At 40.8% G+C, this 17673-nt stretch overlaps 2 protein-coding genes across 2 annotated transcripts in view; one reads left to right on the top strand and one right to left on the bottom strand.

Annotated features, from left to right (window-relative positions):
• The window catches only part of Adsl (adenylosuccinate lyase), a 521028-nt gene that overhangs the window by 100267 nt on the left and 403088 nt on the right, over nucleotides 1-17673 (top strand). The gene's annotated exons all lie outside the window — the stretch shown is intronic.
• Nucleotides 182-8980, bottom strand: LOC145978079 (uncharacterized). Its single transcript, XM_083110497.1, has 4 exons — nucleotides 8819-8980; nucleotides 5226-5343; nucleotides 2376-2546; nucleotides 182-978 (listed from the first exon to the last, which is right to left on the bottom strand). The coding sequence occupies exons 1-4, from the start codon at nucleotides 8863-8865 to the stop codon at nucleotides 673-675; spliced, it is 642 nt and encodes a 213-aa protein (XP_082966623.1). The 5' UTR covers nucleotides 8866-8980; the 3' UTR covers nucleotides 182-672.

Genomic DNA, 17673 nt, shown 5'->3' with positions numbered 1-17673 from the left:
TCATTTTTGTGGGGCCCGTGAGAAACCCAAAATTTTGGAAAACTATCGGCAGGTATCTGTAAATAAATTCCAACCGATGCTTTCCGATAACGATATATAGGTATCGGCTCAACCCTAATAAATATGTATAAAATATTATCAGGAATTTTACTTTTCGTCAACTCGACATAGCATCCTTTTTTATTCAATAAATATTCAAATAGTTATAATTTTTTAATATTTACATTGATTTCTTTGCAAGAAAAGTTGTTTTTGTACACATTTCGGAGATCTTAACTACAAGTAAGCTAGAAAACGAATATGTAATGTTATCTCTCTTCTCATTCCGTCTTTTTTCCTATTCATGCAATAAAAATAGTAATGTAATGTTAATTGCATGTTATGAATAGACCTAAAATTAGTAATTTAAACATTAATGTTGTTATTTCAATTACCGAGGCACTTGGTCCGCCAACCCCTTTTTCTAGATACGTGCCTGATAGCTTTCATTTTCAGTAGTTTAATCTTGGCTCTTTTCCTTCTGCTTCCCAGAGCACGGTGGGTGACACCTGGTGGGAAAAGTGGCAACTATACCACTCGGCAGCCTTTCTATTCGGACGGCTCATGAAGGCTACGGGGAAAGAACGTAACGGTGCGTTTGCGGATTCGGACACTGCCCTGGACGCGGGTTGATCATTTAACTAGTTTATTGCCTGTGTACTTTAGGATGAGGAAGATGTCCAAGAGGAAACAGGCAGCGGCCGAGCAGGAGAGGATTCCCTGCATGAGCAGCTTGTCGGTGACCACGGACACGTCGGTCGTCGTGAATTCTTCCAAGACGTCCCTGATGGCCGTGTACTCCTTCGGGAGTTGGTCTTCGGGAAACTCGTTGTAGCCCTCCAGGCGGCTGAGGACCCCTCGCATGTCGTGCCAGTAGATGAAGCAGGAGAAGCCCATTGCGATGAACAGAACTATGCCGACGACGTTGAACGCAGTCGTCTGGAATGAACCACAACACGTTATGAGGTAGTTTCGTAGAATTATGCGTTAGGATACACAGGATGTTTCAAAATAATTCATCGGATTTAAAATGGTCATATATACCAGACCCGGCCCGTATCTAAGTTACCTTCCACTTGCCCTATAGCGGTTACGATACGATTTTACAGCTTACCCACAGTTGCTACTGTACTGTTTGCCTCCTAACACCCGCTTTAGACTAAATCATTTTCCTTAGCATTTTTCTTAACATTTATGCCATGACCAAAATGCTACCGTGTAAAGCGAGAAATCTTACGGCATTTCAGATGCCATACTGATAGGCTCGGTCCGTATCATTTTTCGTAGCGTAACCAATCAGAGGCGAGCTCTAGGTCACGAGCGCAGTTGTAATGGCGGCCGCGTGAGATGTAAACGACCACTCCACATTTTTAAAACACGATAACAATTCAACCGAGAGGAATATCGCTTCGTATTAAATCGTTTAAGGCAGAGAAGAATGGCGCTGATTAAATACATACTTTAGAACGTTTACTGTACACGTATGGAAGAATATTTTAGCTTTTTCAATTGTAAACACCGTGTACACAGCATTGACGGTGTAACTCGACGTGCCTTTCGTGCTGTATGTATTGTACTGGAATTGAAACAGCTAACCGAAATGTTCCATAAAATGCTTTCGTGTAAAGTATTATCTGTTATAAGATTTTTGGAAGCATTTACGTAGCATTTATGCTAGCAAAAATGTTAAAGGAAATGCTTTCGTCTAAAACCGGCCTAAGTCATCTGATCGTGTTCTCTCGATACATTGATGATGCTATGTTCGTGTTACTTAGCCCAGCAATCTAACCTCAAACCTAGGAAATGCAATCCCGAACACACCCGGGATTTCGGGACTAGGGACTCTTTTAATTCCGGGATGCTGACAAACTTCTGCAAAATAGTTGCCGAAAGCGGAAATGCATAACAGATGTGTGGTGTGTGGGCGCCATAAAACATAATTAAGAAAGAGAAGAAGAGAAACTCTTGAGAGTTTATAGTCTTACAACTAGATTGCTGCAGCAAGAGGTTTTCGCTGTATCTCCTAATAGTTCGCACGGGCGATGCTAGATAGCGTACGGAATTGAGAGCTCACCATGAAGTCACTAAAACATGACAAAACGTGCGGCCTACACTCGAAGCAAGGTAATATAGAATGAAACACGCAGTGAAATTGAAACTTACGTGAACATAATCATCATATCGATTTTAAAATGTAGTTTAGCCTACCTTACCAATACGCAGTGATATGTGAAAATGAAACATGATTGTGGGCTGAAACTACCTTTGCCTGCGCATCCATCGCAAATCAAAGGAAGTGTTTCCCAGAGCAGTGATGGCTGAAAATATCCACTTACAATGTATTTCGGCGTTCTGCTTCCTACCACGTGACCGACGAGGAATATGGGGCTATACACGATGAACGTTGTCGCGGCTATGAACGGTCCTGCCATTATGTGTTTTGTTCCTCGGAGGAGGAGAATGACCCAGGTTTCAGTCTGGAGGCCCAAGCATGCGCATGCGATTGCCTGAAACAAAAAGCATCAGAAATGAACGCCGAGACTAGATGTACAATCGAAAGCAAACACATATTATTGGTGAAGCCATTGTCATTACAAGGGAGCAAATAATTATGTACTAAAAACACTAAACTATGTAGAGGGTGGTCACAAATTGGGCGTACCCCTCTGTATTTTCGACACTACGTTGGTTATGGTTGAATGCTTGATATGAACACATACCTGGTGGTTTAAGTGTCCGGAAGATCGGTATGGAGACAGTCTTTCTCGTAGCACGTCCGAACTGTGCTCCATATTGTGGCACACTTCGCGATGCAAGTGTGAATAAGACCCTTTTTCGGGCCGTGACGTTCCCCTGAATAACGTTCTGAAGGGTCTCCAAGAAGTCCCAGATTTTGTTAATCAGTGACACAGGTATGTGTTCATATCAAGTAATCTGACTGTTACCATCGCAGTGTCGAAAATAAAGGGGGAGGGACGCACACTTTGTGACCATCCTGTACATATGTGGGGCATTCTTTGTCACGTGCGGGACGCACCGACTACATTGTTCATATTAAAGTAACATTTTTCTGACAGTTTCTGTGCAATGAAATATGAAACTTAACACTGTTGATCATACATACCTACCTTTAAAATACTATCCCAGGTTTGTAGCTAGAAGTGAACAATTTTGTGTCACGGGTGGAACAGACGAAACACTGTCTCTTGACTTAATAAGAAATTTAATTTTGATTTCTTGAAATTCCAAATGATGAGAAATAAATTATTTATGACAGAAGGTAATTGATCTTTGAATGTGCTAGTGGAGTTGAGGGGAAAATGTAAAGGTTAAAGTATAAATTAATTGGTTTTTTTTTGTGTCACGTGTGGGACACAATACAAAACAAAAGTAAATCAAAACGTTAAAACTCTGAAGGGGTATAAGACACCCAAAATTCAGCTTCACTTCCACCTAGGTTTACATTTTGGTCCTCGGAAATATTATAGTTTCATCAAAATGTGGAGTTATGTATGGACTTAAAATTGTTAAACAATGAATGAATTAGTTCCAAAATTTGAATAAAGAAGTTATAAATAGACATTTTCTTTTATGTGGCAGAAAAGCGAAGGAAAATAAAAAGTAATCGTCGTCTCGACTCTTGTTTCCAGACCATTCCTAGTCAAGAGCAGTTTCGCAACTACTTGGCCCTGGCACTAAATGTGCTAGGCCGCTAGAAGTTCTGAAACAGATTTTATTCGACCACGATTAGCATCAATAGGAATTTTTCGGTGTTCAAGAAGCACCGTGCCAATGAAAATCAGCATTTGCCAAATTATTTAAAGGTGTAATTTAAATGTGTTTGTGTGAGGAAATTAGAATATTTCATTAGATCAAGCCTTGATATAATCGAACTGTCACTATATGATGATTGTCATCATTTATTTATTCATATTTAATGATGAATAATTAAATGAAGACTTAGGTGGGGAGGCCATGTGGAACGAATGGGAGAGGAAAGAAGAGTTTACAGGATTCTTGTTGGGCAACCTGATGGTAAGAGACCTGTAGGAAGGCCAAGACGAAGATGGAGGGATATCGTTGAGATGGACCTAAAGAAAATCGGTAGGGGTGGAAAAGATTGGATTGATCTTGCCCCCAGGATAGGGATAGGTGGTAGGCTGCAGGTTTAAGAAGGCTAGAGAGTTAGTTATTTAATAATGAATTTTATTTTACTTAGCATTTCTGCAACTTTTGGCTGATCACGAAGATGAGGATGAAAGGTGATTGGGGCTCAGTCTCACGAACGTTAAGACCATAGGCGTAACTTGACGGGGGCAAGGGGAGGCAGTTGCTCCCCCCCCAAAAATTGGGGTTTATTGAAATTTATAAGTTAGGGAAGGAGCAAAGTAATAAAGAGTAATATTTGTAATTTCGAAAACGTCAGTTATTTAGCAAATATTCCTGGACGCTGTTTTTATGGGATGGAAAACCTTTTCAGTTTCTTCCCCCAAAAGTTAAGCTCGAGGTTTGATTCTGCCCCCCCAAAATTAGGCCCAGTTTAATTCTGCACCTTCAAAATTAGGCCCAGTTTGATTGTTCCCCCTCAAAATTAGGCCCAGTTTGATTGTTCCCCCTCAAAATTAGGCCCAGTTTAATTCTACACCCTCAAAATTAGGCCCAGTTTAATTCTGCACCCTCAAAATTAGGCCCAGTTTAATTCTGCACCCTCAAAATTAGGCCCAGTTTGATTCTACACCCTCAAGATTAGGCCCAGTTTAATTCTGTCCCCTCAAAATTAGGCCCAGTTTGATTGTGCCCTCTCAAAATTAGGCCCAGTTTGATTCTGCATCCTCAAAATTAGGCCCAGTTTGATTGTGCCCCGTCAAAATTAGGCCCAGTTTAATTCTGCACCCTCAAAATTAGGCCCAGTTTGATTCTGCATCCTCAAAATTAGGCCCAGTTTGATTGTGCCCCGTCAAAATTAGGCACAGTTTAATTCTGCATCCTCAAAATTAGGCCTAATTTGATTGTGCATCCTCAAAATTAGGCCCAGTTTCATTGTGCCCCCTCAAAGTAAGTTACGCCTATGGTTAAGACCCACTGTTCTAGATAGTTATGAAAATGTCACAAACACTTGTGTTGGTGAACTTATCAGGAAAATCACTAATAAAAAGCTAATGGTGTACTCTTGTCAGTGAACCTACCAGTTCAGCGCATTTCACCAGGAGAAAAGGACTGCTCTGTTTGCTGACGGGCTTCCTCAACTCCACCGGTTCTTCTGTAGTGACTTCAATCTCTGGTGCACCTGAGAAGGTCGCCATGCTGTAAAGAGAAATGTGCCGTATTTTGCACGTGTTGTAAAGTAAATAAGACCTAGTACAGGCTTGCTGCTACGCATCTGGAAAACCTGGAAAACAGGGAAATGTCAGGGAATTTTGTATATCGTCTGGAATTTACCTGCATTTTGGAGTCTGCAAGAGGAAAAGTTGCAAAATGAACAAGCAGTTCACTTACACTTCTGGAGGCGGTTCTTTTGATCTCACTCCCCAAAAAGATTCAGTTCAGAAACTTGTTCCTTTCATTCTTATGATTCTCAGTCTTGTGCAAAATTATGGTTCCTTCAAATTTCAGTACTAAATTTTCACTTTTATACTATATTTTAGAAGGAATATCAAAGTAAAACTTGTAGTCCAGATATCTGATTCATAACTAAAGTACATTGACAATGTGATCATAAATATCAGAAAGGTTGGTGAAGGAAGGGGTTATCATCTATTATTTTTAGATCTTAGTCGTGTTGGCATTTCCTGTAGAATTCCTATATACAGCAGCATTTTCTACGACACTATAAATCCGCTAGAAATTGAAAAAATGTGTATGGTTTATGAAGTTTTTCTGTTGTTTTTAGATCCTGGAGATGTGTTATGGTGAAATAATATACCTCTGTTACCTTAGCCTGAAGGCCAGACGCAAGTGATTATAGCACTCGACACATTTGATGCCAATTGTAATTTTACATTATTCTTCGAATTTTCACGTTTTTATGCATGTACAGGGTGGCTCAATAAGTCACTTAACACCCCCAGTACAAGGCCACTGCGGCATGGAACGTAAAAATGGCGATGACCAATCGTTGCCTGGCCAAGGGGGAACCACATTGACGTCACCCGCATGTTCGGCAGCCATCTGAAATACCCACATGAAATTCTAGCCCATTTTGATATGTCGCACGACCCCCTTCCCATTTACATTTCTGAAGTTGAATTCAAGATGGCGGACATCAAGATGGCTGCCGACCATGCGGGTGACGTCAATGAGGTTCCCCCTTGGCCAGGCAACGATTGGTCATCGCAATTTTCACGTTCCATGCCGCAGTGGCTTTGTACTGGGGGTGTTAAGTGACTTATTGAGCCACCCTGTAGAATGAAATTTGCTTTAAAGAAAGTTGTGAAAGTGAATATTCATAATAATTAACAAGGTTCAAAATCAAAAATCATGATGATAAACATGTCTGGAAAAATTTTATTTTTGGACTTGAATACCTGGAAATGTCAGGGAATTTCATAATAAAAAAATCGTAGCAACCCCCCTGTAGTAGCATGTGAAGTATTCGACCTGACCTGACGGCTAAGTTGAAAATCAAGCACTTTGGATTGTAATCCTCACAACAACTTTACCCTCTTTCCATTATCTCTGTGTACGCTAATATCGGAGTTGGGACCTTACTTTTTGAATCACCCTCCATGTAAAAAATGCTAAAGAAATTAATCATGAACATGCTTATAGTAAGGGTCTTCCCTACCGCGGCAGATGTCTCAGGATCGAATCCTGGTCAACCATGAATGTGCAATTGTGTTTGATCATCCATTTCATAAGTTCGTTATTCATCCTCATCTTCGCTATTAACCGAATATGTAGAAAAGTGATGTAGAACATAGAAATATAAATAGACATTAGGCATATACCCACATGAATTTCTATTTGTTTCATTATTGCGTACTTTTATTATATTAACAAGCTTTTTAGGTATTCCAAACTCTACTAATATATTATACAGGGTGATTCATATAAAACTAGCACATTTCTTTGCCGTTTTATTGAAACAAGACTACCTCGTATTTCTCCAATTTCGTTTCACACGACGCAGGACATCTGGGAAATTCATACATCCTCAAGAGAGTACGCAGCTGTGCAGAATTTGGTAGCTTTCGTCGCTAAAACTGGCTCAGTCATTGCAAGGATACAGTACGTGCTACATATTTTCATGGTGTTTGTTGAGCAACTGAATGACACAGCTGCGTAAAGGCTATTTTCAGCAGATTGACACCTTGTGCCATGCATCAAATGAGTCTGTGACGCTGATCAGGAATAGATGATAATCTGGAATTTATGCCCACCGAGAGTACCCGATTTGACACCCCAGACCTCTATCTGTGGTGGTAACTCAAGGGAAAACTGTACTCTACACGCCCTTGGACAATGGATGAACTGGAGACCAGTAATGACGACAGCATATTCCAACGAAAGGCCAGGAACACGAAACGACATGTCCAGAGGAGGGGGCCCTGTTTCAGCTTGTAGTGCAAAGATTATTAAACTCCCATATATGCTACTTTTCGTATGTAAAAACTTGTTGCTAGCTTTATTCTTGTTCACATGCTTTAATAAGGAAATGTGTCAGTTTTACATGAATCACCCTGTATAATTTCTCTCTTTTAACAGAATCATATCATTTCTTAAAATCAATGAATACCTGATGGATATTTTGATTATATTCCCCGAAAAGTGGTCCTACTCCATTTAAATAACATAATGAATCAATCTGAAAATTATTGTTTTAATCGAATTAAGGTTTAGATCTGTATGAATGCATATAATTTGCACATTTCACCAATAAAAGGTGCTAGCATCTGTAGCCTCATACTTCACAGACAAATTAAGTCAAAATTTGCTACATTTTCAAAGTGTCACACACTCAACACACTTTCGTTAATGCTTTTCATGCGTTCATCGTATGCTAACGTACTAACGTGTTTTTTTTTTTCATTTTTAGCAGACACCCCAAAGTACTTAATAAGTTCATTATGAATATTTTAATCCATTTCATATCTAGAACCTTAAATTATATGTGCAAAATGTCGCACGTAACGCTGGAATACCCCAATTTCATATTTTGATTAAAATAACTAAATATGTACGTCCCATATCTGACACTTTTTAGTACATACTATAAATCCATTCTGAGTGCACACTGATCCCAAAAGATGTCAATTGACACACATAATAGTAAACATTAAAGTGCAAAAACGGCTTATGGTGCATCAAAATACACACAGAAATATATCAAAGATTACTGTTCCGTGTGATACGTTAATAATGCATCAGTTGCGAACATCAGACAGGATCATTTAAGAGAAACTGAAATTATAAGTTTAACCGTGTCAATTGTTGACGCATTTCGAGTTCTTGATTTGATTTTTCTATTTAGCGTCGCTTTTTTGCCACTTTCGTCTAATCGCTACGGTGAGAATGAGCGACCACGTGATGAAATTGATGGAAACTCGCAAATAACACTCATGCTCGGGCTGGGGCTCCAACCCGGGACCCCTGGCGTCGTAGCGCGGTATGGTAACCACTCCGCCACGGCATTTTGAGTTCTGTACATTCGCATTTTAGAACTGCAAAGCATTTTTTTAGGCTGCAAAATGCCTGTAGCGGTGTTTTCTTCGGTTTTGGCAAGCATTGTCGTTGCTTGAGTTCAAATATCAACGTGAATAAACACAATATTCTTACTTACTTGATTGTTTCAGCTTCCCTTGCTCCGTCTGTGCTCGTACTGTTCATTGTTGCCAGATGTTCTCTTTCCCTTTGCTTATTATTTTTTTGTGTTGAAAAAAGAACCAGCTTGAACTTGAGCCAAATGGAAGAGATACAAAGAGATAGACTATTCAGCACTTGGCATTATCAGTATGGGTGGCTCTTAAGGACTGGAAGTGGGCGTGGCGTTTATCTCTCCTCCCAGCGTGCATTGCAGGTTTGGAAACTGATATCTTGTGGTGACTAAATGTGTCTTATGCAAGCGACACGCGCAGCTTGTCGTATCACTTGGATACGAAACATATATTTCTGAAGGTTGGTTCGTGTCACTTAAAAGGGAGCAACGTATTATTTGATTGGTTGATTGAATTGAAGATTTTGGGTGCCTGATAGTGTGCTGCATCGAAGCTTTTTTGCTCGATCATCTAATAGTTCGCACGGATGACGCTAGATGGCTTACGGAATCGACTTTTTCTTCGCTCGAGCGAATAACGCTCGAACGGACAAACGATCGATATACGCTCGAAGCACAGTAGTTCACGTACAACCGTAATTTGTCTGTGGTAGGGGCCTTCAAATATGCTTAGTGAAGTGAAACAGGTAGTGAAATTCAAACTCAGGTGACTCATAGTCATCATCTCCATGTTAAAATCTAATTTAGTCTATCATACCAATCAACAGCAATATATGAAAATGAATAGACAGGGTGGCTACTTACCGGGAATTCTTTAAATTCCGGGAATTCTGAGTGAATTATTTGCTCCGGAAATTATGCGTGATATCTGCGTGAATTTTTCTCCCCAGACGTGAAAAATAGCAACTTTTATTAATACAAATCCCAATGATTTTATACATATTTATAAATTCCCCGAGGCAAGTTTTTCACAGTTTAGCGTTTATTTTTATCGAGGAATGAATAGACATATCTTTCGATCAGTTTACTTTGTTAGTGCCCTTTGCAGAACAATCTATCTGACCGACCGAAGATTTTTGCAAGATACGATACCTTGAAGTTGATTAGTGAAATTTGACATACTTATACAATTAACATATTTTGTAATTAGTAAAAAAAGGTAAAAGATAAAGTGCTCCCCTGTGCATAGCACCACGCCATGAAGGCGTATAGGGGGTGTGGGGGTAACACCCCACACTTTCTTGATCCGGTCGTGAGTGGGGGTGATGTGATCAGCATCACACCCCTGACCGCCTTTACCCCCCAGGGTTTGTAATTAGTATATTCCGTAACATTTGTGACTTGTGTATGTAGATGTATTTTGAGCCCGGGAATGTGAAATGGCAAATGTTAACACCGCACTTTAATTTAAATATTTTAAATATATTTACCGTTTAATTGAATTGTTAGAATTTTTGGATACGTTTGAATCACATTTATATTGTTAATATATTTGTGTATGTCTCTGTGTGGTTGGTGAGAGGCGGTAATACGTAAGGTTGAAATAGAGAAAACATCTGTTTGTATCCTTGAATTTTTGGGAAATTAGCCTTGAAAACCGGGAATTATACTTGAATTTTATCATGGTCCTAGAGTAGCCACCCTGATAGATGATTATGGGCTGAAACTACCAGCACTAATTTTACACATATTTGTACCATTATTGTCACATTGAAATGATATTTGAGTGCAATTTACGTACGTAAAAGCTCATAGCAATCGTAATATACAGGGTGTCATTTTAATGGCGCCCACGGACCACGGAAACGTATAGAGGACATCAAAACAAACAACTTTTCTCAGTAACATTTTTCTCGTTGGTGCGTAGTTTCGGTGCTACAGTCGTTCAAAAGAAGGCCATTTTGCCGCCTGTATGCTGGCAACCCAACACAACATTTGATTGCATTTGTGACGTCATATCCCGTCGTGAAGCGATGCGTTTCAGGGTTGCCAGGAACACTCATGTTCTGTGAAAAATGACACATTATGTACCTTAAAACAAAGCGAGAAAACACGTTCTGTAACCTAACAGGAAGTAAACAAACGATACGAAAAATAGTAGAAAGAAAATAGAATTCAAGTGGAAGTGGTCATATCGAAATTTGTCTCAGCTTACATGTCAAATATTTGTAAATCTAGTTACCAAGTTGGCATCTACAATTTAGTCTATCCACTTCGTTCTTCTGATACTAGTTGTCTGTGACACACTGATCAGATGACAAAATAGAAATGAAAGAACTCAAAATATAACGTATATTCAGGGCATTATGAGGCAAGTGGCAAAAATGGTTGAAAATACAGGGATATAAGTAGTAATAAAACAAGCTCTCCGACGACTGTGTTTATCTATGCACCGGATACACATGTAATAGTTTGCAACTGTGAACAGGGCAGTATATTTGCTACTGATTCATAATTAGATTGTTACTGTGGTTGTACGTGTTTTAGCCGTAATATAACAACGTGAACTTCGGATACTTCCGTTATCAGCACAAAAGTACCACAAGGCATATGGACAAACCTGTAGATATCAACCTTGCAACGAGATTTGCAAATATTTGACATGTAGCTGGGCGTAAACAGCCACATGTAAGCTGCAAGTCCAATAAAATTTATTGTTGTTGATATTTGATATGTAGCCTGAGATAAAATCCGATATTGACACTTCATTTTGAATACGTTTTTTTTTTTTCCATTTCTCATATCTTTGGTTCACTTCCCCCTTCCCCTAAGATGACTGCTGATCTTCTGGCTGGTAGGATATGATGTTCGGTCTGCTGGACGCGTTTCTCGCTTCGTTTTACAGTTAATAATGTTATTGGTAGTTTGTCATTTTTCACAAAATTTGTGTGTTCCTTGCAATCCTGCCGTGCGCTGTTTCGCTGCAGGAAATGACGTCACAGATACGATCAAATGTTGTGTTGGGTTGCCAGCATCCAGGCGGCAAAACGGTCTTTTTTGAACGGCTGTAGCGTCGAATCGACGCACCAACAAGAAAAATGTTACTCTGAAAAGTTGTTTGTTTTGATGTCCTCTATATGAATCTGTGGTCCGTGGGCGCCATTAAAATGACACCCTGTATATCAGGAATTAGTGTACCAATAAGCAAAAAAGGCGAAGAACACTCTTTTTCCTACTCCCCTTCGTTTATCCTATACTGATCTTCTACCCAGAGTTAAAATGAAACTTAATTCCCAATGGGAAGCTCGGGCAATTAATCAAATTGCAAATACGACCACTTGTAAATGGTACGCAGAAAAAGTAGTCAGTCGACCCTGGTTTCGTAAACTGAAACTTCCTCGTGAAGTGATAACTTTCACACTTCGCCTACGAACGGGACACGTTTGCACAAATGAACACTTAGGAAGATCGCATCAAAATCCCTCCCCTGCTTGTGATTGCGGAGAAAAAAACCAACCAAATCATCTCTTCTTCCATTGCCCGTTAAGGAGCAAACACAGACACGTTTTCTTGAACAGACTACACGGAGCCAGGATACCGTTTCCTGTATCCATAAGTAGGTGGAACCGTACGTTCTGGGCCTGTCCTTTGACCTACTTTTTATTTTACGACGTTTTACGCACTAAACTAACCTACAATGAGAGAAAAGTGGACAGAAAAAGCTCTGGAATCACTTTTTAAGCTATTTTTTACCTTTTACAAAAAAGAGAGAGGAGAGAGAGAGTGAGAGAGAGGGACGAGTCTCCCCTTACGATATTTTTCTGTAAGGCGGTGGAACCCAACGTTCTAGAACGGTCTTTTGACCTACTTTCTCGCCTTAATGGATTTCTCGCGTAAGGCATGAGCAGTGTTGCCAGCTCCTCACTCGAAAAATCACCAAGGTTTTTGTTTTTGGGTCTAACCTAACCTAAAGCAAGGAGGTGGCAACCTTGCTTGAGGTATTTTCTCGCAGTGTTGCCAACTCCTCACTCGAAAAATCACCAAGGTTTTTTTTTTGGGTCTAACGTAACCTAAAGCAAGGAGCTGGCAATCTTGCTTGAGGCTTGCGTTACAGTGCATAAAGCAAGGTTGCCAACCCACTGGTATTTTTGCCATAGCTTTTTACAAGAAAAAAAAGAGAGAGGGAAGAGTTAAACAACCGACAGCTTACCCACAGCCTTTTTTGCTCTAACCTAACCTAAAGCAAGGAGGTGGCAACTTTGCTTGTGCAATCAACCCGGTTGACCCCCCTCAAGTAAAAATCAGCGTTGCCAACTCCTCACTCGAAAAAAAATCACCAAGATTTTTTTTGGTCTAACCTAACCTAAAGCAAGGAGCTGGCAATTTTGCTTGTGCAATCAAGCCGGTTGACCGCCCTCAAGTAAAAATCAGCATTGCCAACTCCTCACTCGAAAAAAAAATCACCAAGGTTTTTTTTGGTCTAACCTAGCCTAAAGCAAGGAGCTGACAATTTTGCTTGAGGCTTGCCTTACAGCGCATAAAGCAATTTTTGCCAACCTGCACACACTAACCAAGGAGAGCCGGCACTGCTGTAAAAGAGAGAGATGGGTGGATGGCAACGCAGTATGTGTGTGCGTGTGTGTGTATAATATGTAGCATTATTAACTAGAGTGTGTTGGCAATTTACTTACAACTAAAAAAAAATAGAGATGCCAACGTTGGTGTAAGATGAAGAGAGAGAGAGAGATAGAGAGATTTATGGCTGGCAACAGTAACGAGCGAATGCGCCATATCGTAATTTTCCAACTCCGTATATCGTGACCTTTGTAAACCTCTCTCGGGGGAACGATGTGCCACACACACGCGCGCGCGCGCCTGTATTGTGACGCAAGCAAACAAACAAAATAATAAATTGTTGTTTTTTTAGGATACCTGGCCCCTATAACCTCGCGAGGGTGCGTGGTGCCCAACACAGTTCTAATGGCCACGGCTAACAAAGTCATGCCTCTGTAGAGTTTCACGCGTTTTTTTTTAACCCCCCCATAACTCCCTACAGAGGACCTCCGTGTGTAATGTGTGTGTTTTATGATTGAAGAGAAGAAAAAATTTTGGTTAAGAATAGAAAGTGTAAGAAGTAAAAAAGTTTCCGTAGGGTGCTGCATCTGAAAGAAAAAAAATATCCTCAAAATAGTGTACATAATATGATAGAAAAATATAAAAAAAAATGTGAATGCAAAAATTAGTGTGAATGATTGTTTTTTTTAAAAAAAACGATAGAAAAATATAAAAAAAGTGTGAATGATTGTTTTTTTTAAAAAAATGATAGAAAAATATAAAAAAAAAAGTGTGAATGCAAAAATTAGTGTGAATGATTGTTTTTTTTAAAAAAAAAAGTGGTGCAAGAAATAATACATATTTTTTTGATTGAGAAGTCTAATGGTGCGAGCAAGTTTCTTCCTCGTCATGGCATCCCCATTCTCGGGTGTGGATGTTGCAGTCGAGTAGCCTCAATTTGGTGTCGTGGGGATCAAGCGCCACTTTGTTGATCGAGGATGTACGCAACTGGTCGATGGTACTCGTGATCCGATGTTCGGTCATGCGTTTGATTTTTTTGTTGAACAAGCACGACTTGTAATCTTCTACGGTCAGTTTGTTTGTGCTCGAACGCCCCACCCCTTTTGCCTTTTTTATTTCGGTCTCATCCTGAATTTTGATGGCGTACATTTTCGCTCGAAGACCAGCAAACTCTGCGATGATGCGGCCGTTGACTTCATTCTTCATCTTCCCGATCGTCATTTTCTGGCTGTCGTCGAAGAGAGCGTGATCTTTGGGATAGTTTGAGAAGTCGAAATGGTGGCTCATGCTTTTTAGATCTTCGTATAGATCATCGGTGTGGATGTTGTACACGAAGCTGTCCGTGTCGGTGTACGCCACCTCGATCGCCTTTCCATAGCGTGGTTTCATGATGTCGTAGTGAAACTTGTACATGGCCAGCTTCGACAACTCGAGGATCGCGACTCCCACGGCGATTGGTTTGTCGAATGTTATGTTTCTGAGAGCACGTTCGATCAATACCAACGTGTCGCTCAGTATCGCGAAGTTCTTGTACGTGGGCTGAGCGACGAGCTTGTTTATTTTCTTCGGGTCGGAGACCAAGTTGATATTTCTTCTTTTCCTCGCATCTTCCATGCTCTTGCCGTAGATGCTGTTGTTCATTAATTTGTATAGGTCTTTGTCTGCGGAAGAAGAAGCTGATGCTCGACGTTGAGTGTTGCCGTCGATATAGGGGGCTAGCCACCTGGTCTGTCTAAACTTCAATCCCGAGTGCACGCGCTTCAAAACCAATCCATGCTGGAGGTAGAATTGTAGGAGACGATAATGCACCACGTAATTCTCTTTGCTCTTGAAGGTGAGCATCAGCTTCTTCTCCGGAGTCGATTCCATCACAGGTGCCATCGCAAATCCATGGTGTTCTCGATGAAGCGATGCAGGATATTCCAAATCTACTTTCAGGAAACATCCATTTTCATGATCTTCGCCCCATTCCAAACAATCTTGAAGTTCCTGCTCGCTCATCCATTCGTATTCTCCGATGGGCAGAGTCTCGGACATGGCATAACCATACAGGTTGTTCATGTCCCAGTATGCCAAGAAGTTTGTCGGTTTCTCTGCATCGAAATCGGCAACATATGAATTGTTGGCTTTGACGTATCGAAGGGGGCACTGGACGATTCCACCGCGTTTTGCCTCTTCGACAAACAAAAGTTGATTGACGTTCTTTATGAGTTCTATCTTCACCTTCGTGGATTTTAACATTGCCTGCCAAGAATAACCCGGTGTGGTGTAGCTGAAAGCGGGGTCCAAACCATATGCCGCCATTCCTCTCGAGCGATGGAGATGAAAACGGTCGCTCAATAGCGTAACATCCAGTTTCAGATACACATCGTGATAGTCGGCCATGGTTTGACAAGAGAATGTAGACCACACGAGCTGAGCATGATGGTAGTCCTCTTCGCTGCAACGGGTGTCGCTAAGACGACTGTAGAATTCTTCTCTCGGTGGTAACGACGTTTCTGAGAATTTGGAAGCATCCGTCATGTATTCGTACGGGTAAACACCCTTGCGTCTCAACAGTGCTAAATGTTGGTCGCCGAAACATTTCCTGGTGGCGATCAAATCATCGTCGGTGAGTTGAGACGCGAGTGTCGCCAAACTCGAAGACAGAAAGTTGTAGGAGTCCAAGAAGCGAATTTCTACGTGATTGCCATTTCCAACGTCCACCTTCTTGCTGAATGAAATGAATTTCTCGTTGGTGCGAGCTATGACGCTAATGGGTTGAGCGTCGCATCCCATCTCCTTTATGAAGATTTTGGCGTCGTAGCCCTCCAAATTGTGAATGAATACTGGAATAAAATTCGGTTTCTTGATTTGTAGATTACAGTTGTTACACAGGGGGGCCACATATTTTCCCGTGTGATGATTGTGGTGGCGAACTTTGATATTTTCGAGGGTGAAGTTACATTCGCACGCATCACACTGAGAGGCAAGGTCGTATGCTTCCTTCTCTTCCTGGGTAAGAGGCTCCATTGCTTTGTCTTCTCTTAGTAGAGGAGCGAATTGTATGGCCATCCGTTTCAAGGTTTGAACAAATTTTTGTGGAACATCATTGCCACGATATAAAGTAACATTGCCTGTGTTGTTGACCATCAATCCAAAAGCGCAGGCTTCGTGATGTAGAATTTCGGTGGTGCTTGATACGCTGGGATTCGGTTTGCATGTGGCGAGTGGAAGTTGGAAACTTTCAAAGTCGGCGCATATCACCACGGGATGCCAGAGTAACGCCTTGTAGTTGGAAAATGTCATGTCTCGAGAAGGCATTTTGATAGCCGTAGCCGGATGTTTACTACACATTTCATGATGATCTCGGAGTTCTTCATCAGCATTTTTTTTCCCTTGACCGTAGAATATACTCAGGCATCTGTCGCATACTCGAATTTTATGGTGATTTGTGGTAATTTGACTTCTTATTAATTTTGGAAGATTCTGAATTAGACAGTAATGATAATTATCATCATCTTCGATCAGAAGTAATCTGATGACACGATTACTTTTAATGTTGCTATGTCTGAGAACGTAGATGGTGTTGTTTTTGTCTAATCCGAAGATGTGTACTGCTATACTTTCGTTTTTATCTGTCTTGTACTGTGCCTCAAATTTACTGATGTCTCGTAGATTTACAGGGTAATTAATGCCAGCCATAGGTTTTTCAAATTCTGAGAGATATTCTGGCTTGTTGTAGTGGTATAAACGATGTTTGTGATCATTGGCTGGGTGATGATCGGCAATGATGCACCACAAATAGCATCTGTTATCTTCATTTTGAATGTTGATGATGGCTTTCTTACTGGCTATTTCCCGAGGCAAATTGATGTAGCTGGATGCTCCCATCGGGTTGTATCGTGCCACCTTCAAAGTTAAAGTGTGAGGCGAACCGCAAAGTGTCCAACCCGATCCACGTTGTTCGAAAGTCTCGTGCTTGTTCAACAAAGCGTCAAACATCTGGTTGCAAATGGCATCCAGCTCATCGACGTCGGTGGCGTGGAGGCTCTTTACACCAGTGTAATGATGGAAAGTTTCTCGCTCTTTTTTTACGTTTTCGTAAATGACGGAAACGATGAGGTGGATTTTTAACGAGCATTGCAACAAAGCTTCGGTGATAGACGAAATTAACTTGCTTTTGACCGAATGAAAAAAGTTGTTTAGATCAGATGTTTCTTCAGATCGGAAAGTCTCCTCGGTTAAAATATTTCGAATACTTTTGCCGGCACTCTTCTGCTTCTTTCGTGGCGCTTGATCGTCAACATCGAGCTTTCTCTTACTTGATCCTTCCCCATGCACATTCTTCCGATGTCTTCTCAAGTTAGAAATGGATATATATATCCCACATTGGTCGCATGCACGTTTCGCTTCCTTCTTCTCCA

This window comes from Lepisma saccharinum, chromosome 24 (assembly GCF_977018435.1).
Source record: "Lepisma saccharinum chromosome 24, izLepSacc3.1, whole genome shotgun sequence".
Taxonomy (NCBI): Eukaryota; Metazoa; Arthropoda; class Insecta; order Zygentoma; family Lepismatidae; genus Lepisma; species Lepisma saccharinum.
Note: the sequence above shows the minus strand (reverse complement) of the source record. Positions and strands in the feature narration are given on the sequence as shown.